This window comes from Acanthisitta chloris, unplaced genomic scaffold (assembly GCF_000695815.1).
Source record: "Acanthisitta chloris isolate BGI_N310 unplaced genomic scaffold, ASM69581v1 scaffold28422, whole genome shotgun sequence".
Classification (NCBI taxonomy): Eukaryota; Metazoa; Chordata; class Aves; order Passeriformes; family Acanthisittidae; genus Acanthisitta; species Acanthisitta chloris.
Window position 1 is genome coordinate 15138 of NW_008662624.1, and position 25776 is coordinate 40913.

Genomic DNA, 25776 nt, shown 5'->3' on the forward strand with positions numbered 1-25776 from the left:
GAATCATTACAGAGAATTCATAGTGTATTTTTAAAAGGGAGCCTAGACTACTGTAATGGCACACGTGATCCTCACAGATGATGAAACATAATCTAGAGAAGATTTCCAACGGGATGATGGAAGGGAGAGGAGAATCAGGTTTGCCAATTAATAAGCTAGAAAGAAAATGGCTCTGAATAGGTCACCACTCGGAACTTTGGGCAAGTCTTGAAAGCCTTTCAGGAGAGAAGTTACAAAACCAATCGAATATTTTTTCCATGGTGCTCTCTTCAGCGACCCTACCTAAATATTAAGTACAAGCATGCAAATATAGGTCAATCCACAGGCACATAGGATCCATGTTAAAAACAGTAAGATAACTGTGATGAGTGGCACCAACAAGTTTGATGACTAACACTCAAAAATGTTCCTTTCTGAATTACTAAATCAAAATCCTGAAGCAAGTTCCTGCTAGTCTTTGTCACACTGCTAAACACTAAAGTAGGCATGTTTTTTCCCCCATTATCTTAGCTGAGCTCAAAGAATTTTTACAATATTTAGTAAGAAAAAAAATTAAAGTATTTCCCCTTTTTAAATTTACACAGACGTTTAATTAGCTTTATTTACAGAGCGCTTTTTTCAGTCTCCAATAGTGCCTAGATAGCATCATCAGGCAAGAGTGCCAGTTTTGAAAGAGAATCTATAGAGAATCCTAGAAATAACAGATGGTGATGCTCCTCCAGAAGGGGCAAGCTGGACTACAGAAGCAGCTCTCTCTAGATGGCTCAGTTACTCAGGAGTAATTCTGTTGCAGTCTCTACATCCCATGATTTTGAAGACAAGGCCACTATTACTGCATTCTGCAATGAGAAAACAAAAGCAATCATATTTTCAGTGTGTGAACCTGCAGCTCTGAGAAGTGGAATGAAAACTTCACAGATTAAATCAGAACACAGTCGTTTACCATTCGTTAAATCCCAACTAACAGTTTATAGAAAACTTGTTTCAAAAAAAGGCAGAGGTAACTCATAAGGTTTATCAGTAACACAGCATTTTAGACCTCCAATTCTTAAAAATAATTAGCAAACCAGGATGATTAGACCTACAAAAGGTCATGGGAGTAGTGAATCTACTTTAGTATACTGATGCCTCCCTGTATTTATACACATGTACTGCCCTGCCCCTACTGACAAATATATGTTATATATACTTACCCTATCAAAGCCCATAGCACAAAGGTTTTCTATTTTTTTGGTGTATTCTGGACTAGAAACTGGTGCTCCAGCATACACATGTGCCCAAAGTCGAGCTGTCTGTTTAAACATTTCTGGATTTTGTTTGTACTACACAAAAGAGAGAGGGGGGAGAAGGGGAAAGTTAAATCAACTCAGCAATCCAACCAAACTGCAAGACAAGATGACAGCCAGGCAGGAAGGACACAGTGACCAGGGAAGGGCTGAGAAATGGGTGAGCACGTGCAAAAAGCCAGGAAGCTGCAACTCTGCATGCAAGCTATTATTTACCTGAAAAAAAATCATGTGTGTAAAGATATTGTTTTGCACCAATCCTGTTGCTAACAAGTTTTCTAATAAACAACAGAACTTTGAGCATGTGGCAGGAACTCCAAAGCCAAGAATTGGGTCATCTGTCATAAACTGTACCCAGAAAAGTCAAACGACTTTCCCAGTTTAGCAACTTTTGTATGTAACGTCAAGTTCAGGTTTTTTGTCTTAAAAACCCTCTTCCCTTAATTGTCACATTACAAAAAGAACAGGTAGCTCCATCTTTAGATATATAATACATTTTAGCACTGAATGATGAGATTTCAGGGAATATATCCTTCAAATATTTAGGTGCATTTAAGGACAGAAACAAGGCTGATTATCATTCTTAAGCATTTCATGCATACATGAAAATAATCCTTAACTGTACAAAGCACAGTCAAATGCTGTACATGTCATTTTGCCTCTCCTACACTAACACACAACTACAGCCCTGTCTGGGTCCTAATGGAATTAAAACAAACCTGAGAGACAGTCTATGCTGGAAATAACTCAGTGTTCTCAAGACAGTGGTCTGTAGTAAGTTTCTTTGGTTGTAACAACGAGAAAAGAGGAAGGATTAAGCTCAGCACCAGCAGCACCCTGCAGTAGTGTATTCTGCTGCTCTTAACAGATTAATTTTGTTTCAAATATTTTCAGAACACTGCCAAGCCTAGAAAGCAACTAGCTCAAGTGCAAGGGATAAGTCATAACTGCAATTTATTCAGAACTAGCTTTCAGTGTTCTATTAATGGAACTCCTTTACTAAGGTATCTGTACATAATGCAGCTTCTCCCTGAGCTGAGAGAAGCCTAAGGGCACAGGAATCTGAGGCAGTTAATGCTGCTGTGCTGAAAACAACAGCAGCTAGTTGAGGCAGTTTTGACATCAGACAGCTGGTGTCTGAAAACACTGCTGTTATCCAGTCCCAGGAGCTCTCCCTTATAGATACTGCCATCTACCTGGACAACACAGAGTTTAGTAAATTCACACAGTAAGTGTGGAAGATAACTCATTCCTTTGCTTTTCCCGAAACAGAAACTCACACTGACCCCAAACAAAGTAAAAAAGATCCCAACACCAAATAAAACACAAAAGAACTGACTGGGTGTTTAGCACTACATCTGTCAAAACCTTTATGATCACCTTCCACTTGCATACACTGCCTGTCACTCAAGGCCAAACCCCATTTCATGCTGGGAACAGAAGAAACTGAATCCTCCCCACATATCAGCCACATCAGTCCCACTGGACACATCCCCACAAGCACCTGAGGGGCAGGCCTGGAAAACTGCTCTTCAGAATCTAGGAAGCTTCATTAAGTTTTTTGCCTGAGAAAAAAACCTCTTTCCAGCTCAAGTGTTTCTACAAGACTGTTATGATTCCCACACAAAACTGTACCATCGGGGCCAGAATGGGGAACAACTATTTTTGTTCTTAGTTAAAAAAGGGGTTTTGTGTAGTGAAGAGAGTGACAGCAAGGGCATAACCCAGCAGGGAAAACCAGTGCAGGGACATGCCTGGTGGCCTTGTTGGCCTGTGCAACACTTCTCCCTGGGCAGAGCAATTCAGCCTGACAGAGCTGCTTGGGGACATTAGCTCAGAGCAGCCTGACAGCACTGCAGAATCCCACAGGCAAAACTTCTGTACTTCCCACTGAGCACAGCAGCAGCAAACAGCTCTCACCCACCCAGCAGAGCAATGGGGCCACCTCTGAGCTCCATGTTTCCCCCTACATCCTGACAGGTTTGATAAACTGCTTATCTACCAGCCTACATTTATTTTTAGAGGCAGAGAGTGCACGTTTTGTCACCCTGTCCTGGAGAGTCCTGACTTAGTAAAACCAAAAACACACATGGGACTTGGCTGAAAACTGTCAGACTATGAAGCCATGGAATGACTGTTTCTATCTTTCACCAACAAACAGAACCATGTCAGTCCTGGTATGGCATAAGATCCAACTGACATTTTACTTATTGGTATTACAAGACACTGGTGCTGTCTGCAAAGTTAACAAACCTTGCTGATGATGGAATTTTAATGCTACCAATCCAACCAGTGATTAAGACAGTTGTTGCAAGTTATCCTAAGTCACTGTTCTAAAATTTTGACATTAAACAAATACAATGCTCAACAAAATTCATATTAGTCTGGAAGTCAAACCAAATCCAATGAACACCATCAAGCTTAAACCAACAGAGTGTTACTTAGAAGCCTTAGATTTTAAATGGCAAATTATTCTGGAATTCATTTTACTGTGCTGTTATCTCCTGACATTTCTGACAAGGTGATACATAAATAAGGGACTAAACTAACAAAATAAACCTCCTGACACTGTAAATGAAACCAAGCAGTAAGAACACAAAAGACAGTTGCAGCTCACACTATATGGCAATTTCCCAGAGTAAGAACACAAAACACAGTAGCAGCTCACACTATATGGCAATTTCCCAATAAATTGTTTCAAATCTTTACCTCCTGCAATGTTTGGGACCTGAACTGTTTCAAGTCTTTACCTCCTGCAATGTTTGGGACCTAACCTGAGTCAGCAAAGGTTACAAAAATGTCACAAAATGACAGTGGACTGAGTATCTTACCTGGTTTGCCACTACTGCATCTTGTGGATCATCTGGTTCTGCAGCTGCCAACAATGCTTGCAGCGATAACAACACTGTCCTGAGAGTCATTGCTGCTGCCCTAAAATTGAAATTTAAAAAACACTTTAACAAAAATCCATGCCCGTACTCACCTTTGTGGCTGTACCAGCATCACAGAAGATGGAGTTTATGTACAGATTAGAGGTTCAAGAATCATGATTTTTAACTGCTGCAGTTCATAGTTATTAGAATACTGTTCTCTCTCTATATATATATTTTAACAGGGGGTTCAATGTGGACCTGCTGATGGTTTCTTGGGTTTCTGGAAGGTACAGCCACACTCCACCTCGTGCACAGAATGCAGGAGAAGCTGAGCCCAAACACCAGAGCCTGCACTGGGTGCTGTGCCCTCTGCTGGCACTGCCCACAGCAGGTGAGGAACTCCAAACACTGGACCTCCTTGGCACTGCACCACTTTCAGCATGACATTTTTCAGGGAAATGTAACAATCTGCGGAGTGAGTTACTGCTATAGTAAGAAAAAGAGTAGGCTATGACAGATCCTGTCATTTCAGACACTCCTTTGGCTTCCTCTCCTTACAACCTGACATGCCCAAAGGAAGCAAGAAAACATTCTGCAGCCTGGATGGTGCTGTCAAGTGACTCTGCCCCTGTAAAAGTAACCTGCTGAAGGCAGCATAGCTCCAGAGTCAGCACTTCTAAAGCTTTAGGGTCCCATCATTTACCTTGACCCCAAAGCATACTTAAAATGAGACTTCGATAATTTAGTAAGAGAAAACAAAGTCAATAAACCCTCAAAAGGAATCATATGAAATTATTACACACCATAAGTCTGGAAATTTGTAACACTTAGTTTAATTAGATTTGGATCGTGAATACCATCTGTGATCTACCATTCCAGTTGGCATACACTGGAAACCAAATAAGGACCCCCCAGACTCTAAAAATTGAGTATTTCAGCTGATTTGAAGAGTTAACTAGACTGCTGGGGCAAAAGCACAGACAGATGTTCAAACCAATACACAAAACTGCTTACTCTGCTTAAGAACAGGTAGAAGGTAAGTGGGGAAAATGTGACATCTTAGGTTTGAGCAAAGTGGTTATGGCACGTGAAACGCCAGAGGAAAGTCGTGAAAAACACACCCACTTTCTAACACACAAACTTCAGTTTTCAGACAACAGAAAACAGTGTCTTCTTTTCAGAAGACTGAAAGCAAATGCAGTCTGTCAGAGTAGGTGGGAACAGTCTGACCTGATGGTCCAGCTGCAAAGGAAACAGTGTGCAAGTCTATTTCCAGGCTCAGATTTCAGAAATTGATGCATTCTCCAGCACTGAGTCACTCTAATAGCATATATGAACAGAGAGCAGATGCTGGTGAAGTGTCAGAGGTTCCTCTGTGACACTCAAGTATTGTATTCCTCAATACTTACAGCCACAGCTTTGCTTGTTCTATCACTAACCATTCCAACATGGCATTCTTCATTTTTTCCAGTGCCTTATTTTTTAGCTTGACAATTATCACTGAGCTTTCACAGTGCAGTGTTCTACATCAGAACACAAGTGAGAAACATCCCAAATGACAGAGATTTAATTAGTGCATACTGTCTCACTCCAACTGCCACATCAACTTGAAGTCCCTCAAGCTGAACTTTGTAGACTTAAATCTTAAAAAAGCCCTCATGCTTTTAGATCTGAGTTCTGACAAATCACAAAACCTTCACAACATGTACTTCTCTTTTTACAAATCTATTCCTTGGGAACAAAACTTTATTCTTTTTACTTTTCAGAACTTCAGGTTATCTTCTAGTTCAATGTAAGTATTTCAGGTTCCAAGACAAGTGACTCTTCCAAGCCAAATACTTCTTTAAATCACAAACAAGGCTGGGGATTAACTGGTAAGGTTATATTTAATCAGGTAAAGAACTAGTTACTGAAACATGTCCCTAGTTGCATGAGAGCCTCTAACACAGACTAAACTCTAGAGTACAAAGCATCTTGGCTTTCCACACCTAAATCATACACACAAAAACCTAAGTGAAAAAAACACAGAAGAATTTTTGCTTTACATTGTACCTATGCTATTTTAGCCTTGTAATTTCCTGGGGCTTGTGATCTCTTCTAGTTATATTGTCTTTAAATTAATGTCCTTAATGCATTCATTGACAATGTAATTCACAGTCTCATCTCCTGGTATTAAAGGAATATAACACACCATGTTTATTATTCCAGCATTTGGGTGCCAGGGAATAAATACTAAGTCTTTCAGGCCTTACCATGCCCAAATGGATTGAACCTTTTTTATTTTTATGCAGTTTTTATGCATTTCAGTAACTATCACATCCACCACACATGCTGTACAACCTGAAGTCTTTTTTCCCAGTTAAGTAATTTTATTACACTATTTAGTGTACTTTTAAAGACAGACTTAACATGAAATATCTATCAGCTGTAACTAATAGTGTAGTTACTTTCCCCACAGAAAAACTGTTCTGCACTTCCCTTTGCAGAAATCTTCTACTTCAGACACATCTGAAAATGTAGAGAAAATGACATAAAAAGGTCACAGCCTCTGATGCCACTTTTACATGCAATTTACTTCCATTTGCACTAGACCTTCCAGGAGCTCACAAGACACTTTAGGGAGCACTGCTGAGAACCAGAGGTGCCACAGACACCTAAGCTGGCTCCAGCTTTTGTGACTGCCAGGCCCTTCCAGTCCCCAGTCATCTGCTCTGCGTGTGGATTTTTACACAAACCATACTGGGACTTGAACTTCTGTTCTGACATTCCAATTTCAAAATAAGTAATAAAATTAAGCAACTCAACCATGTGGATATACAGATGGCTATATGCTCTGAGAACTCAAACTCTAAAATAATAAGTTTACAGACAAGACTAGTTTAGCTACATATGTAAAAATGTTTAAAAATGTAGCTTACAACTTATTTTCAAGTCTCATGTCTCAAAACAGCTTTCACATCTCAAGCATAGTAAGCCAATCTTCACTGGACACAAATGTTGAAAGAAGTATCCATATACAGATGGCTATATGCTCTGAGAACTCAAACTCTAAAATAATAAGTTTACAGACAAGACTAGTTTAGCTACATATGTAAAAATGTTTAAAAATGTAGCTTACAACTTATTTTCAAGTCTCATGTCTCAAAACAGCTTTCACATCTCAAGCATAGTAAGCCAATCTTCACTGGACACAAATGTTGAAAGAAGTATCCTCATAAAAGATGCACAGTAAGCCAATCTTCATTGGACACAAATGTTGAAAGAAGTATCCTTAAATCATAAAAGAAAATCTGTTGCAGCTACAGCTCCTGTTGGTACTATCCAAAAAAAAAAGAAATTACAGCTTGTGACTGATGGTAAAAACTGATGTATTTCATGTAACTATCATGTAACCATCTGAAAGAAATTACAGCTTGTGATTGATGGTAAAAACTGATGTATTCCATGTAACTATCATGTAACCATCTGAAATGTTTTACCTTTAGGGCACTAATTTGCTTTCCTGATCAAAGAAAGTGGAAGAAGCTTATTATTTTCTACATAGCTTAGTCTTAACTTTTCAGACATAAATTCCTCGATTCCATTCTTGTTGCATTACTCTAGATTTTTCCTAGGGCTCCCCTCTTTATTGCACTACGACTCTCTAAGTGGGTACACTACTCCAGTGGAAGCAGCAGGCAAATCTTCCTACATCCCAGCAGCTGATATGCCTTGCACATGACATTCCATTGCCTTTGTCCCATGACATTACTGGCCCCTGCTTTCTCCTGCAGCTTGTAATAATCCTTGACTCCCACCCCCATCCCAAAGTGCTGCTTAGATATTACACAAGCTTGGAGGTTGCCAAATGGGAGGAAAGGCCAATATCACCTACTGGTGAGCTGCAGAGAATTCACTACAGGGGAGCACAGTCCCTTGGAGAACTTCAAACTAAACACCTCAACTCTGACATGCCAACCAAAGGCCACTCTGTCCATTGGTGCTGCATTTACTAAACTGCAAGGGAAACATGGAGTGAATCAGAACGATGAGATGAATTTTATTCACTTACACTTTGTTCCTTTTTTTTTTTTTTGCAATATCTTAGGGCATTTCCATTAAAAAGAGCACCCCTAGCTTGGTGAACATAGAAGGAACATTAAGAAGCAGAGCAAGGAGCTGTGCCCAGCATGCCTGAGGAAACAAACCTCTTACCTTGCGATGAGCTGAGAGAGTCCTAAGAGGATTATGAAACACTGCTAGATTTTATTTTTCTTCTTCATTTTTAAAGGCTAAGCAATTTTCCATTTAGGAAGTTTTTACTTATGTTCTTTACATTCCCCTCTGGAAACAATCTCTGCTTACTTGGAGAGGTAACCAGCTACAGCCAACAGACTGTGCCCCACTCTGCTAACCAAACATGGCTATGAGAAAATTTCTTTAAAATAGCCTGCAATTTTTATTTCATTTGTGAAATAACTAAGCTTGTTAATCCAAGAGAAAATCTCTGGGACCTTGTACCAAGGGCTTACAAATCTTGGAAGGAGATGAATAAGGCCTTTGAGTGGAAGCCCCTTGCACAGTCACTATTTACAGGACAAATACAAGACTGGGCACCATCAGAGAAAATACAAGAGAAGAATAGAATAGCTTTGACACAGCACAGGGGACAGCCAGCCTGATTGCTGAGGAGTTCCCTCAAACAGTGTTAATATTCTCTGCATTTTTCCCAAAGCTTTAAGGAGGTTCAGTGCTCCTCAGACACCCTGAACAAAACCCAGCAGCTTCAGATGTCCAGTAAGCTGCTGCATACTTAGCTATTAAAACTGCACTCTCTCTTACAATCATTTGTGCATCTCAACTCAACAACCTGAAGTGTGAATCCTCCAGTAGAGCCACCATGAGAAAAAGAAGTTATTAATTTGTGACTGCCAAAACCACAAAAGCCAAGAATTTTTTTCTGCAGCCACAACATATTCACTTAATAATTACTGCTCAAGGGATTTATACAGAGCAGCTTTCACATAATTTCATTCTCAGGTTTCAATGAACAGTATTAGGTATGTTTTATATGTAAGAATAAAATTTTGAGACAGACTACTAGCCTGGAAAATAAATATAGGCCACAGGAAGTGAAACCACTTAACAAAAATGATGTCAGATAAGGATGAACAGTATTCCTTTTACCAAATCATACTCCTGCTTTAATTCTGCCAGCAAACAGCAGCTGCTTTGCAAACAAACTGGCATAACAGGTATTTAAGAATGCAAACATGATGAAAATAATCCACAGCAGCAAAGAATTTCAGCATCAAGCATACAATGTGAACCCCTTAACATACTATGAAACCCATTAAAAAATAATTTAAAGACATTACTCTGCAAATTGATAAAACCTCCTGTCAGTATACAGAATATCATCTCAAGTATGCTCATCAGAATAGGAAATCATTATCATGGGATGGGTGAGTAGGGAAGAGACTTTTTTGAAGCTACACAAACACATAAAATATCTGTATTTGTATTCACCATCTATGTATGAGTATTTTATCAGCTTATAAACTCTTTCAGAAATCCTAAGTCCTACAGGCCAAAATTCTGTCCTTCAACTCCCACTGGCCTCAACGAAAAACACAGATATGCACAGCAATTTGAGACTTACATTTAAAACAGCAACAAGAGCAGCATTATTGAGTTAAGAGCATTACAAGTCAATGAAGTCAATTCAGAAACAGATCGTGTTACTGATATTTGACAAGAGAGATTGTGGAACTAAATATGTTTTCCAAAACACAGCCAGTGGAATATTTCAGAGCTGCTAGGTTAATGGCAATGTTTAATTTGTGCTAGACAAAACTTGCAAAGATTAGAAGAACACAGGTCAAAACTCCTCTCCTGCTCTTCCTTTTCTTATCTCAGTGGTTTTGACTAAAAAAAACACAAGTACATAAATTAAGCTGAAGCTCCTGGAAATAGAAGTACATAAATTAAGCTGAAGCTCCTGATTTCCTTAGATCTTTGTTGCCTTTTGGTATTTATGACCAACCTCATGCCCATTCACTAATCTGGTTTAGAGTATGATCTCTCAGGAAACTGTACTTGCACACTTGAATAGTCATTAATTTCCAGTAAAATTGCAGGGTGGTATGAATAGTTAGATGCAGATACAAAACTGCACTGGCTTTACTGATAAGAAGAATTATATTCCACAGCATGTATGTTCAAAGATTCTACTGCCTGAAAGAACATCAAGTGCTCTGAGATTGTAAGAAAAATATGCAGTTCCAGAAATGAGAAAGACAACAGCTTATGACTATTATTTCATTTCAGTGACTTACACTACCCTGTGCCAGATTATTTGCATAATCTTTTGACTCTGTAAAAGATTAATACACTGCATGTGCCACCTGCAAGACCTCAGCTCAAGCTTTCTGCTCTCAAGTTTCTTTCAAACCCAACTGCTGTCTGCTTGGCCACTGGCAGCCTTGGAGCTGTTGACTTTCAAAGCATTTGAAGTTTGTATGGACTAGATACTGATATGATCTGCTGGGGAACTGCAGGCCTATTCTTTTGGGGCAGACAGGGAGGAAAGCAACTAAGATAATTTCATTTGAGTTAGTATCACATAAATCACACAATCTTCAAACCCAATGAAATGTATCACTTTGAAAAACAAATGAATTATGAGTGCAGCTGTTAGTTTGGGCACTTACAAGTGTATTCCACATCCTTTGGCTAACAGAACATTTTCAGTAACATTAAGTAATCAAATGTCAGAAAATAAAAGGCAAATGGTTACAGAGGTGCAAATGTTCAATATTATCAGTGATAACTGCAAGACAGAATCACTACTGTCTGTCTCCTGTTTCCTACTGCTGACCTGTTACCATTTTTACTCCCACACTCACTTCATACCTTGTTTGAACTCACACAAAACCACCCAAAATGTCAACAATTAAATGTCCACCCTAGTGCAAAAATTTTTGGAAGAGCTCTCTGTGTATATAGTGTCTACTTAGTGCTCTCCAAAATTACCATCCAATCATTTCATATGCCTATTTGCAAAACCTCAGAAGTAGTGTGTGCTTTAAAGACAACTCAAATTATCAACATAAAGTGAAAAGCAACATGAGCTGGTGCCTCCTATCCAGGGCAGTGTATTTGATTTTGCACATTTAAATCCATATGAAATCTTACCATTGATCTTTCAGAATATCCAAACAAATGGCCCCAGTGACTGAGCTAATATTAGGATGCCATATTTTGGTGATAAACCGCACCTAGAAAACAAGACAATTTTTAAAAACAAAAATTATCATTAAATGCAGTATATCAAGCAAACATTTTAAATCCATCATTTTAAATAATATTATAAAGAAATACTCATTTAGAAAATGCAAAGCTAAAAACCAGCACTAAGATGTGACACTGCTTATTTCAGGAGGCTTCACATTTGTAAGGCTGTTTGTTGGAGCTTTGCTTTATTCAAAACAAACTCCTGCCCATTCAAGCACACAAACTCAGCCCGAACTGCTCTCCCACACGTGTGCACATCTCTGCATCACTCAAAGCCATCCAGAAACATCCTCCAGCAGTTCCAGTGTTGTGACATAAGCAGAAGGTCAAATACAGACTTAAAACTTCCAACACTGTTAATGCTAGGAAGTTCACTTTTAATAAAGTGAAACAAGTTCCTGAACTCTTAACGTAAGAGTTGGATCTCACTGTTCAGTGAAATTGTTGGTGGCTATAAAAGTGTTACACAAATTTCCTTGGTGGATGCTACTACTTCTACAGCCAACCAGTCTCATTACCCAAGTGCAGAAAGCTGTTCACCAACCCAAACTTTATTCTTCTTTGCTGGTGAAAGGATCTGGTCCCTATTACCCAAGTGCAGAAAGCTTTATTTTTCTTTGCTGGTGAAAGGATCTGGTCCCAGCATTCATTCACTGATCATGTCCACATTTGTATGCTAAAGTGTATTCGTGTTCACAAAGCATGAATAAAATCAGCTAGAGTTTGGGTTTTTTTGGTTATGGTGGGTTTTTTTTAAGACAGCATTTTCTCTTCAATGACCTGGAACCCAAAGCTGTCCTCTAAAAGGAATGTATACATACCTTTGGAAATTTCATTTTCTTCAAACCCCTGATTTCTGGTTGCACTTTAACTGCCTTCTAGTGACTTTGACCTGTCTCTGTTTCTCATCTCTACCTTCTCACCTCAACCTCCTGACAAACATTTTATGTATAGCACAGATCTTTCCACTTTTGCCCCTGACCTGCAAGCAAATCAGTGAAGGTAACGTGTTACCTGTCAGGCACTACAGCAACAGACTGTGCATACAAGGCTATAACAAAATCAGTGCAATGCTGGTATATTAAATAGGAAAGACCATAAGAGTTCTGCTTTCCAGGACAGAAATAAGCAATTGTGTCAGATGAGCCACTTATTAACTACCTCAACCCTCTCAATCACTTGGAAAATGTAAAAAGCAATGTAAATACTAGGTAATTTCTCACAGTGAATGATGACTAACAGTGGCTGTCAAAGCATGTACTGAACAAGCTAAAGAAATCTTTCATATAAAAGGCAGGGCCAGAGACAGGCAAAGAGGCCTCCAGTTCAAGGCTACAGACTCCAGAATCAGCAGAACACTGTGAAACTACAGTGCACTGAGTTCCTATCAGCTGCCTGTGAGCTCCAGAAATGGAGACCAGCAAGCCCTAGAGCAGCAAATAAACCATGGCCCATAGACTATCTTGCAGCGTCTGCAACCTGTTTCAGTTCTCCTTATTTTAGCTCCCATCAGAACAAATGCACATGAAAGAACTGAGACCAACAGACATCTCATTAAGACTTCCTGTGTCTTTTGCTCCAGCTTCAGGGAAGTCATTCAGAGCTCCTCTCCCACAGCCCCTTCCCAGTATTACATACTAGGGTGAAAATAATCAGGATGTAGAGCGTGTTCCTGGTTCAAAGACATCTTCCAGACAAACAGAAAACAGCATTTCTTCAACAACAGTGTGCATGAGGGAAGATAGTTTTACATGATGCAGGGAGTATGGCTATCCCTATTTATCTTGCCCTAAAGAAAGTACATTAGGTTCAATGATAAGGCACCAGTTCCTCCCCAGAATTTGTCAGTTAGTACTTTAAGGAATAACCAAGAGTGTATTTCTGCTTGGATACAGCTATGCATCCTGCATAACTTCTGCCCAAAGAGAACAGCCTCAATGACTGTCTAGAGAATAAAGAAACAAAGGAAGAGACTACACATGCAAGCAAATAATAATACTCAAATCCAACTTGTTAGCCAAATTATATTATCAAAAAACATGTTTACAGTACCTTAGGAGGATTAAATGGATATGTTTCGGGAATTTTGATCTCTAGCTGATACCTTCCACCTGCAAAAAGTTAAAAATTAAACCAAAAGAACATTACTCAAGCTTAGTCTTTCAGGACAATAAAGCTTACACTTCTAAATCTTTTCAAGTAATTCAAATTCACCCAGAAGTATTAGTTAAAAGACACTTAAATTTTATATACTCCATAAAAAAATGCATATAAAGTCAGTTTAATAAAGTCATGTTTACTTATGCAAATAAGAGTCTATGCTTCTTAGATATATTTGATGCATACATTCTCATTTCCAACCTTGAAATTTCCATGCTTTATTTTAGGAAAATATACCAAAATATGAATCAAACATCTCCCAAAGACATGAAACTATAGGCCACAGGAACCTCCAGGCTGAACATGGGAGATGACATTATTCTGATACTTTTCTGATAGCTCATGCCAATAAATTTTCTTCAAATTACACAACTGAAATTAACTGTGTTTCATTTTAAACTTGCTGGAACTCAAGTATATTCAAGTAAATCTTTCAAGAAAAGCTCCAAGACTTTGGGGAAAAATAATAAAGGAGGCACCAATGTAACTTTCCTTATGTTCCACATTACTGCCTGAAGTAGTAACTTCTATTCCAATTCTGCAAACACTGACACACTCCTACTATTAATACCGTTTGTGGGATTGCAGCAGGCAATGAAGGATAGCATGAGCTTGGCAGACAGAACCTCCTCCTACTGCCTCCTTTAAACATTTCTCAGCTTTCTCTCCCTGTTACAGTAACATTACCTATGTCTATTTCAATTATAGTTCTGTTAACATTCAAGTTCACTATCACTACTTGTGTCTTCTGGAGCAATCTCAAGCTCTCTCTGCCTGCCCAGTGAGGACATCTGCCACACAGCAGCACAGTGATGAAAGGAACAGGGTATAACAAAACACATACACCAATTTAGACATTTAGTTTTTATAAAAACTGAAAGCATTTCTCTTCACCTACAATTTTTTTCCTCGTCCTGTTGCTGTTCTTTCAGAAAGGAACATTTTCCCTCCCTCAGTATATGTGTTACAATTTATACATTTCCTTGAATTAAAGCTGAAGTATCTGCAATCTGTTTTCTTTGAGATTTCAAGAGTGATTTACTCGGCACAAAACCAGCTCTCAAAGGAGTTGCAACACAGGCAGCAAGACACACATGGGGAAAAAACCTCAAAGCAATACTCTGCACAGTGATGTTGTGTGGCAGCTTTTAATCTGTGCCAAAATGCACATTAGCTGCTACTCACATTTAAAATGTAATCCTGCCTCATATACTCCACCTGAAACTGGGCAATATCAGATTGATACTTTACACTACTTTCCACCACTAAAAACTTGCCTCTAAAAGACAGACTATTACAGCCCCCTGCATAACAGGCTATTCAGTCACCAATATTTTTCACCTGGAATGTACAAGTCCAAAAGATTTTAAAACTGCTGGGACTAATGAGCTGGTTGCAATACTTACACAGTATTGTTGTGCACTGAAGTTTAGAGTTAAAAATATAGACTTGAAGACTTAAATTGAGCATATCTGGGTATGAATTTCCTTAATATTGTATTTAAAATCCAAGTGACCAAAATACTAACTTCTGCATGCCAATGTTTCTGCAATTTTTTAAAAAAGCATGCACATACATGGGTTTTTTGTAGCTACTGAATGCTTGAGATTGAACTGAACAGTGATGGTATGATATTCCTCCTGGAGGATGGCTCACAATAGAGCAATTTTTAGCCATTTTCTTTGAAGAAATATCCTATTATAAATCTTGCAGTTCCTGTGGCTCGCATGCAAGCTTGGCTTGAAATTATTACCATTGTTACACAGGCTTAAAAAAACCCAACCAAAACCCCAAAGAAACCCCAAACACAAACCCCCAACCTATCTATTGAAAAACTTTTGAACACAGTAACACCCAGCAGCATCAATCTAGACTTTTTATGGTCCTTTCTCCAAACATACATGCTTTAACGTGGGATGCAAATGTGTTTCGATTAAAGTTGGATCTTCTGATAATTGATCAATATGAGTTGACACTACTGACAGGAAAATAAAAGCTGCAGGTTTTGTCAACAATAGAAGGCATCTTCCTCTCAGTCACTCTTAACTATTGTCCCAACATCACCTACAGAAGAATACTGCAGCAGCTGTTTGTTTTCAGATTCCTCCCCAGCTATGGTCAACAACAGGTATTCCTGTTCTTCCACTTCACAATGGCTCTAGAATTCCCACCTGTCTGACCTGAACTACTGCATTAATTAGTTCTTCTTCATAAAGCACTTCTTGCTGTGTCACTGTTCAGACTGGAGACAACACAGAGCAGTCAGTAACTGTGCAGCATACACTGCTGCATTACTCATAAAACCATACACACTGGCACTATCCTTCAGAATTATCTAAGGGAATAAATGCATCAAACCACATGACAGAAATATTTACGCACCAAAGTAAATTACTCAAGTGTCAGGAAATACTAGAAATTGGGCTGGTGGTGAATTTCATTTTGCTCCTTGATGCCTTCTAGAGCAAAGTGAGCATACAATCACATCACTTTTCCATGAGATCCCTACCATAATCAGAATACAAAATAAGCTTAGCCCCACAAAAGGGATATGTGCTATGTCCTCATAATTAAATGTAGTCAAAGGTACAACCAATTCTGCACTAAACCCATATTGCTGACTTTCACTAGCAGGGATTGCTGAATATGTGAATACACAGTGCTCAGCTTTTGAAATTCTGGGCTACCTGAATCATCCAGCACTGCACAGAACCCAGCTCTGCAGACAGGCATTCCAATCTTTTTTTACCCTCTTTATGAACAGCTACAGAGTTTTTAACTTTTGTGGCACATGAATACATCTTTCATTTCAAGTAACTCTAAATATATTCTCAAAAAAAAAAGGCACATTCTATATGCCAAGCTAATCCTGACCTGGAGGGGGAAAAGCAAGGCAAGCCATGACAAACCAGCTCACCCCAGGATTGATTCTGTCTGAATGGAAAACAAACACCAAAACCCCACAAAGCAACACCTTTCTACCATCACTCAGAAGTTTTCTAGGATCCAATGACTTAATTTCACAATAACTTAATATCTGTATACAAGGCTTGGTTTTACAAGACAAACTATCTTGCTACAAAACAACCATCTCACTAAACAGAATGATTCTCTTCCAAATGGAACATCAGCACAACTATGTATTTTAGGGGAATGGTGTAGTTCTCCTTTTAAATTGAAGGCACATGTTACAATCAGAAGAAAAGATCTTCTTTCCAGGCATTATCTTCTGTCAAATATACATCAGCAGCTGATGAGATGAAGACAGAGACACATGGGGGAAGGAGGGAGAGAGGAAACCACCATTATTTGCTAGACTGCTGAGGAACTCTGGGAATCAGGCTCTGCAGGGCAGTACCTCTACCATTACAGGTGCTTCTACTCTTCTACTTTCTCCCTCCCAGGCTCATTTCCCTTCTCCTCAGCTTCTGACATCTACCCCTGCCCAATATTCTTCAATGCCAACCTCTGTTAGGCTGTTTCCTCACTCTTTATCGGCCCTGGACCCCAAAAGTGTGGGAGTGGCACTGGGGACCTTTGTGTAAGGTCCCTTCCTTTTTCCAGACTGGAGAGATGCACAATTACTCCTACCAGCTTTAATAAAAAAGCAAGCCAATCAGGTGCAATTTTCAAAGAGAGCAAAACATATGAAGTTCTACTATAGAGTTTCCCACTCCAGTATAAATTAAGTACTGGGACCAATGGATGCCCAAGATAAATCCCAAATTCAACTTGCAATGCCATCTCTGCTTGAGATAGGAAAAAAGCAACATTTATGAATGACCACCACATTAGATCACAAACACATACACAGTCTGAAGCTCAGTCTCTTGATGCTTCATGGTTAAGGAGCTTAAAGTGTCAACACAGGAAACAACTAAGAGTCAGAATTATATCAATTATACTGCACAGCTTATACCTATAATTAACCTTTGATGTGGAATAGTCTATCCTACTGTAGAACAGATCTCTCTCAGGCAACACAGAAGCTGAATTGAAATTTTTTTAAGCTTAAAATCTGTATTAAAAAAAAATCAAGACCATTTTAAAACACAAACCTCTGCCATTTTCATGCTGCAAATTAAGTTTACAAACAAAGCATCTCAAGACACATGAAGTGTACAACAACTGCATACATGAAAACTTTACTTGCCTTCATATGGTGTGTCCGGAGGTCCTGCTATTTCTCCTCTTAATTCTGTAAAATTTTCATCTACAAGATCTACTTTAATTTGATTTTTGCTCGTCTTAAAAATAAAGAGAGAAACAAAGAATGGTAAGTAAGCATTTGACATACAGATTTCCCCCAAAATATGGTATTTTAAGTTTTTTAAATAGTAGTTTAACATAAACATAAAAAATATTGTAACCTGAAGTTAACAGCTATCTTCCTGTTGAAATCTTCATTAAAAACAGACATTTGTGACACATTAGACATGTCAATTTTATTTATACTATCAGTAGAATAAGCAAAGCAATCTAGCAATAAAATATGCAAAATTATATTGACTACATTTTTTAAAAGATCATGATCTTTCAAATCAGCTATTAATTCTACATATCTTCAACTATCAAATTCAACTGACCAAATCCCACACTAGTTTTCTTCTCCTTTAGACCGATTTGATTAGTAATAGACATGTTTGTCACTTTTCCATGGAATACAGAGAGACTTCCCCACATGGAGTGGTATTTTTAACAATACAATGATCTAAACAGAACACTGTAGTCTTGCTCAAGTCATGTTTATCTTGACTATTTAGGCATAAGGTGCAATTTATTTATACACTTGAATATCATTGTCACCTCCTCAACATTTTCACACTCCATATCAACTTGCCTAGAAAATAAAAACACTGTACTTTAATATTGAAGAAAACATATGTTTTCCAGAAATGGATTCTCAGAAGCAGCAGCCAGAGCTACTCATTCCACTGCATTTGCTTTCCAGGTCCAGGGAGCAGTGAAATTCATATGAATCTTTCAGACAGCAACTTTTTCTGGGGAGGGTGGCAAAGCAGAATCTCCTTTTAGAAAGATGTGCCATCGAGTTTTTAGAGGTAATTACAGGTTTTTCCATTCAGCTACTTCTGCATACTGTGCTCACCAACTGCCATGCAGATTTCCCCAACCCTATGCTAATTTTTTCCAGAACTCTTCGCATCTTTCCCAGATCTTTTAAAATCGTTCCAACTAGTTCTAAGCCAAAAGCTCTGTGCAGCTGTGCTTCACCCCCAGGGTAAACCTGGCTGCTGACAGCTATTAAGAGAAGAGTTAAGTCAGATAAAGCTGATGGTTGCCATCAGCTGGTTCTTGGATCTATCAGTGATGTGAACCATGAAGGACACAATCCACTGAACAACAGCTGGGAGATTACCTGTTTCCTTCCTGCTAATGTCCTATAGATTCAGTCCCCCCCAAATGCTCTTCTGAGCAGTGATGGTCACAGACATAAGGAAAAGTCAAATATCAGGTAAAAGTTTCACCATGTAAAAGACCCTAATTAAAGCCTTCACTCAATTAATACACTGGTGGATTGGGACATACGATTGTATGTATTACATACACTGTAATTACACTACAAAATAAATAGACTACAAACAAGTGTAGTTACATACATTTGTTTCCAGAACCTGAGTAAAACCCCTTCAACCCACGGGAAGGAGGCAGCACCTGCAGCTGCACTGCTGAGGCACTTCCAAAAACAAATACTCAACCACGCTCTAAGTGAAGAATGCCCCATGCACCTCCAAAATCATAAGGCAGTTAAATACTAGATGCAATGCTTTACTCATGTCTATCTATAAACTAGCTTTTTAAGTTCAGAATCAGACCTTGTGCTGTCTTTCATGACCGTACCTATCAGAGAAAGGAAGATATTAATGGCATTATCTTTTAAACCTATTTTAATTTTTTTTCCTGCTACTGTTCATGTAGGTTGCCTGACCAGAGAGCCACCAAAACAGTTTTCTTTGAAAGCTTTGCCTCCTGACAGTGAGCAGCAGAACAGACTGTCCTCCCCAACAGCCAGACACTGTAAGAAACTCTGAGTCCCAACTCAATCATACACAGCACTTGTTTCTTGCAAGCTTTCCAACATCCCTTTTACTTTTTTTGCTCTCACTATTCCAACTGGCAGCTCATTCCACCACCTGACCATTTTTCAAAGCTTCTCAAGTCCAATTAGGTGATGTTACAATCTATTTACACCCACCTGTGACAGCACTGTTTCCCGGCTTCAAGAAGTGTCTTTGCATCTCTAGTATTTATTCCCCTTGCAAAATATATGGTGTTTATACTGACTCTTCAGCCTTAATTTTCTTCTAAACAAGCTGAAATTTTCATTTCACCATACTGATTCTTTTTGATTTCTCCACTCTATGTCCCATGATCACCTAATCAGCACTGCACAAACAAATTTAGATCAAGACTTGGAGTCTGTGCCACGAACACTCTGTTGCACTCACTGAAAATACATCAGAACCAGCATAACCTAAGATCAAATCTGCCTTTTTTCCATGGCAGCATGACACAAGGCTCAGATCAAGTGACAGGAGTGCCAGCAAGGATTTCTGCAGAAGTCTTTGTCCTCTCCAGTGACTGCACTGTGCTTTCTCAGAGGTGCTGAGCCTGTGCATGACCTCCTCATTCACAAAGCAGCACATCGGTTTAAACAACCAGCACAGTTAATGAGTCACCAGAACTACCTGCTCGGGGACTGCAGTCACTAATGTCAGCTGAGGTTCTTCTGCTCTCCCTCTGCCAACGAGTAAGCTGTCAACATCACCTGGCAGGCTCCAAGCTGACAGCAGTTCTTGTTCTTCACAAGCAACTTTCCATTTTGAGGACTGAAGCAACAGCAAATGGGATCAATCTCACTGATACAATCTCTGCAGTTTGTCTCACTTTCTACTGTTCTTCAGTGCCCTGCACACTCTTGCAGCAGTCTGGATATTCACCTTCATACTCAATTTCAATTAGTACCACACCAGCTGTTTTTCACAACAAATCCTTCCCCACTCCATAAATTTGTTAAAAAGCAATCAAACACACACCCTGTTGCTCAGCTCAGTTTCTTTCAAGAGTCACCTGGTTCCTCCATCTGAGCTGACTGCTTTCATTACTACAGCTGCAGCTATCTCCACACTCTCACTTCCTTTGCACAGAACCCGAAGGAAAACCAGCAGGGTACTGCACTGTTTCAGTGCAAGGACTAATTTAATTCTGGGTTGATGCTTAAACTCTACCATGCCCTCCGCACAACAAATTCATTTTATATTTACATAGCTAAAGATCCTTTTTCATGCTACTCTGATACTTTTCAAGGTCCAGCTCAGCTTGACCTTGACAATTATTACTTTATCCTTCATCCCTGGAGACACAGCACCAAAGTGATTATCACTCAAATCCAGAGTGTTTTCCTACAATATTTCCCCTTTAATGAGAATCATGTAGGATAAAATGACTTAATTTTAGGAGTTCTAACAGAATATATCCCTGGCCTCCACCTCTACCACCAGCAGAGTTCTTCAAAAGCTCTGACACCGATGATCTTAGCACAGAATTTATGAATCAACTTGTGATCTCACAGTCAGCTTCATCTTCCAGAAGCAGTTCTAAAAGACTTCATCACACTTCCCTACCAAGTCTAAAATAGCATCACCTCCTGTTGGTTCAGTAGCAATTTGGTGACTAAATCACTGGGCTAGCAATTCCTGAAATATGATCCATGCCATTACTAGCAGCATTTATTACCACAATTACAAAGTTCAATTCTGTAACAACAAAATTCCCAAAAATCCAACACCACAATCCTTTTCTAGAAACCTACAAGTCCAACACTACACCAGCAGAACTTTCCCTCATCACACCTGAAAATTCTTTTGATCAAGACTGACCAAAAAAAAAAAAAAAAAAAGAAGAGCACTGATGCAACATACTACACAATGCCCAATTTTTTTTCTTCACAGTTAAGATTACACACAGCCTTTTCTTCCTTTTAAATGCATCCCCAACTTCATACTAGGGTTCCGGTCAAAAGATGTGCTGTCTCTTAGCCCAGCTGAAATTCTTTCTGCACTGCTATAGTCATGCTTAACCAATTTTATTCTGCCTTGTGGAGATCAAACCCAAGTGTAGAGATTAAACTAAAAGCATGATGCAGACAAGTTGGGGAAGATTCCTATTAGGCACTTTCTCCCATTACGAAACCCTTATCTCTACAAAGAAATCAGAAGGAATCAATCCTTCGTGGAGCTGTTCTGTGAGCACCTTCCAAAGACTGGACACTCAATCACATTTATCACAGCAGGCACTGCCTGATAATATTTTGACTTGCCTTGGCCTGTCTGCCTCCTCCCAAAAAAAAAAAATAATCCAGGCTTACACTGTCTAGTTTTATATCTGACTATCTTCCTTGTATAGAACACACAATCCACTCCCGCTGAAACTTTGAACAGTAAGTTCTGCCACTGGAGGTATTTTATCACACATGTGGTCACTTCTACTAAAACCCCTTCAGAGAGCAGGTCTGCACCATGTACTATCACTCTCAGCAGACAACAAGCTCTGCTGTTCCCTTTATTCACCACAGTCCACAGGCCTTAGCATGCAGTCCCTCGTTCAAGGGACACTGTCCTCTGCCTGCAGTTAATCCATCCTTTAAGCTGAGCCTTCCATGCCATCTCCTCTCCTCTCCAACCTGCCCTTAAAAACCTCTTCCATTTATGTGTTATTCATGACCTAGTACTCTCCTTACTAGTCCAGTACCTCCACTCTTAAAAATTCAAAGTTTTCCTTCATATAAGATAAAAAGACAAAACCATTACATACCAATGCCACAAAAGCACCTTAATCCTTTATTTCCCACATACAAAATACTATTTACTATATTTACTAAAAGAAAATGATACATTCAAAGTTTGATCCTGAGATAAGTCTACTTCTTGAAGACCAAAAGTAGAGGAAGTGACTTTTTTTTAGAAGTAGGAATTACAAGTACATCAGAATTACTTATGGAAAGTAGAGAAAGTGACTTTTTTTCAGAAGTAGGAAATTACAAGTACATCAGAATTACTTATGCTTTCTAAAAAAGCCTCCAAATTCTGCAGTTACTTTGGTGAGTACACTGTCAGAAAGATAACCTCAAGTAATCAGCATAAAAATGTCTATTATCAGAGCTGGCAATGTATGCTTAGATACTGGCAGGTTAAACTAAAAATGCAGGAATAAGATGTTTTTAATTAAGTTTTTTAAATTACATGGCCAACAGTTTTTGACATCTATGTTGAACCCTCTTGAGTGGAAGAAAAAAAAAACCAAATCCAAAGCCCAAATAAATCCCTCACATTTCCACATCAGCCGTGGCTAGCAAACACTATAAACTCAATACTGGATGATGGTGAAAGTTTTGAGTGAGTTTTTTCTAGAACCAACCAGTTCTACTTACTCCCACCATGACAATATCTTAACATTAGACTTTTAACCCCTATATAATAAAATTACTCTGAAGAACAGTAAATGCACACATTAGCAAACTTACTGTTTTCAACTACTGGGGTCAGAAGGAAAAAATGCAAAAGAAATTATGTTTATTAGCAGCACTAGTAACTTCAGTACAGTATGTTAGTTTACAAATATTAAATTAGTATTAGAATGAATTATTATTTGCATGTTCCAAGTGTATCTGTGTCACCTTACATAGTGAGCCACCACATGCAAAATTCCTATCAAACATCTTTGGGTATAAAGGCCAAGATAGTAAATAAGGATTTATAAACACAAAAAACAGCACACACATGTAAAACCACCTCCAACAGAATTAGATTTGGAATTCAAAACCCAGTTGTTACTTTGAATTACTCTGTGTTTAAAAAAAACCATCCCAAACCCAAAATCACAACCCCCTGCTATGCCATACAGCAATCAACTGTCTGCAGCCTGTGATTTTACTGTCCTACAATATCATTTTTCACCATCTTAAATGTAGCATATTCTACTCGGGATCAACTACTACTACTTTCTGTTAATTTACTTTGTTTTTACAGAAAAGAACTCACAGAAAACTCTAGAAATATATGTTCATATATATAAATAAAAAACATAGCAAAACCAGAAAAAACCAAACCTGAAAAGACACATATAAATGATAAATGATGTGTATAGGCAAACAAGACTAGTTGCAATAAAAGCAGCTAGGTATTAAAACTCTGTAATCATCTAAGGATTTAAGACGAGCAGCTTGCACACTAAGGAAGAGTTTTAGGAAAGTAAAAATGTTAAAGAACACACATGCCAACTTCAGCAGAGATTAAGGAATAAATTTGGAAAATTTCTCTGGAATTTTCCTAACCAAGGACAAAGTCCACTAGCTTGTGAAGGAGGGCATGCACATAAAACAAAATGTTTGCTATCACTAATTGTTTCCCAATCACAGCACCAAAATAAAATTACTTTTTTACCTCTCTGACAGGGTTTTAAAATTGTTTGATTCCTCTATGAGGTAAATTGGCAAATCACATTTTAACCTACCTAAATCTAATACAAATGTAGTCACTTTTTCAAGACAGCCACAGCTTACAGATGTCAAGTAGGTACTTTTGAACATCCAAACATTTTATACTGACACTGTAAGGTTTGACATTTAGTAAGCAAAATTCAGTTAGAAAAGCTTCACCCTAACCTGCAGCCACACTAGCAAAATTAACCCATGGTCCTGGAAAGTTACTAGTGTCTTACAAAACTCTCCTCACCCTCCTCCCTATTTTATGTTCTACCACAACAGTCCTACTCTACACCAAAATCTGGCTTGAACATATCTCCAGGGAGTTACAGAAAGAGATCACCTGACTGACTGTCACAATCAAATCCATAAAGCTATTTTTGCAAAAGGCCATAAGTACTGAGTCCAAAAAACTCCCATCTTTCAGTTGCAGTTTACTCCATTAAACATTTAAATTAGTAACTTAATAAACAAAACCAAGTTCATTCTTATTCTGTTTACCAACCCCTCCTGAATCTGTGGGTAAATATTCAAAGCAACTTTGTTTTGCAGTAATTGACTGATTATTTTCTTACAGTCCAAATGATTCAGATCTCCCTGCTTCACTGATATGCCAGGAAGGAAGATTGCTAACAAGAGTTCACCTCTTAAGCTGCCGACCAAGGAGTCAGAAAGTCTCCTCTCACCTTACTTTTCAAACCAACACACTACTTCTTAACCTCTATGTTACCCCAGAGTAGCTCAAAGTACATTGCACCAGCTCAGCTCACTCTTTTGCAAGAAATGGGGAAACAGCAACTAGGCAGGAGGTACCACTCTAGTAGGAAGCAAGTGCAGCACAGTCCCACAATGAAAGAGCAAATTCAGCTTAAAAAAAGGAATTTGATATCCCCACCCCTCCATCACATAGAGCAACCAAGGCAAGAGGGAACACTTCACTGCTTAGGAGAGTTCCTTCAGACTCACTCCAGCTTAAATCAAGCCCAAGCTTGCCACTATTAAGCAGCGAAGCAGAGATGTCACCTAATTACCACAGTTAGGGCTATGAAGTGTAGGCACTGCACTATCAGCTGAGATCAGCAGATTACATTTGCATTCTCAGAGAGAGCTCCTGCTGACCTTCAAAGCACAGAGCACTGCTCAGCCCTGAAACAAGCCAGTGTCTGGAGCAGGGCAAGCAGGGAGGAAACACTTCCGTCTACAGCACGTTAAAGAGCAGTTTTCCTGGATAAGAAAAGGTCGATACCAAGAAATGCATTTCCTTAAAATGCTCCCACGTTCTTTGAACCTACTAACAATTTCAGTCTTGGAAGTTCTTTCACATTCTATTTTATCTCACTGTATTGACACATATCTTCTAGAGTTACATCTGTTTTGGTAAAAGTATGTGAGATTATTTTTGCACACCAATTTATTTCATTTACCGATCAAAACACTAGGCTATTAATAAGTAACTTGCATTTTAATGCATTTAAGGAGCTACAAATATGAACAGTGTGTGAGCTCTGTATTAATGGTGATCAGTCTAGAATTTTCCTATACAGTTTTACTTATTAAATCCATCTTGTTAGAACATTTTATTAAAGAATCTTCTCATGAGATTAAATCTGTACCAACCTTAAAATTTTGTATTATTACATGCCTACATGTAAGAACAATACTGAGAGGGACATTCTTTCCC

The 25776-nt window shown here is 38.7% G+C and overlaps 1 protein-coding gene across 1 annotated transcript; it reads right to left on the reverse strand.

The window, feature by feature from the left end:
* Positions 1-568: 568 nt before the first annotated feature.
* Positions 569-20442, reverse strand: UBE2K (ubiquitin-conjugating enzyme E2K; the record flags this gene model as incomplete). The annotated part of the gene is made up of 7 exons (XM_009070676.1): positions 569-839; positions 1194-1322; positions 4118-4217; positions 11336-11418; positions 13487-13545; positions 17748-17841; positions 20302-20442. Coding segments are annotated over 7 exons (681 nt in total), but the record flags the coding sequence as incomplete, so codon positions are not given.
* Between the last annotated feature and the right edge of the window lie 5334 nt (positions 20443-25776).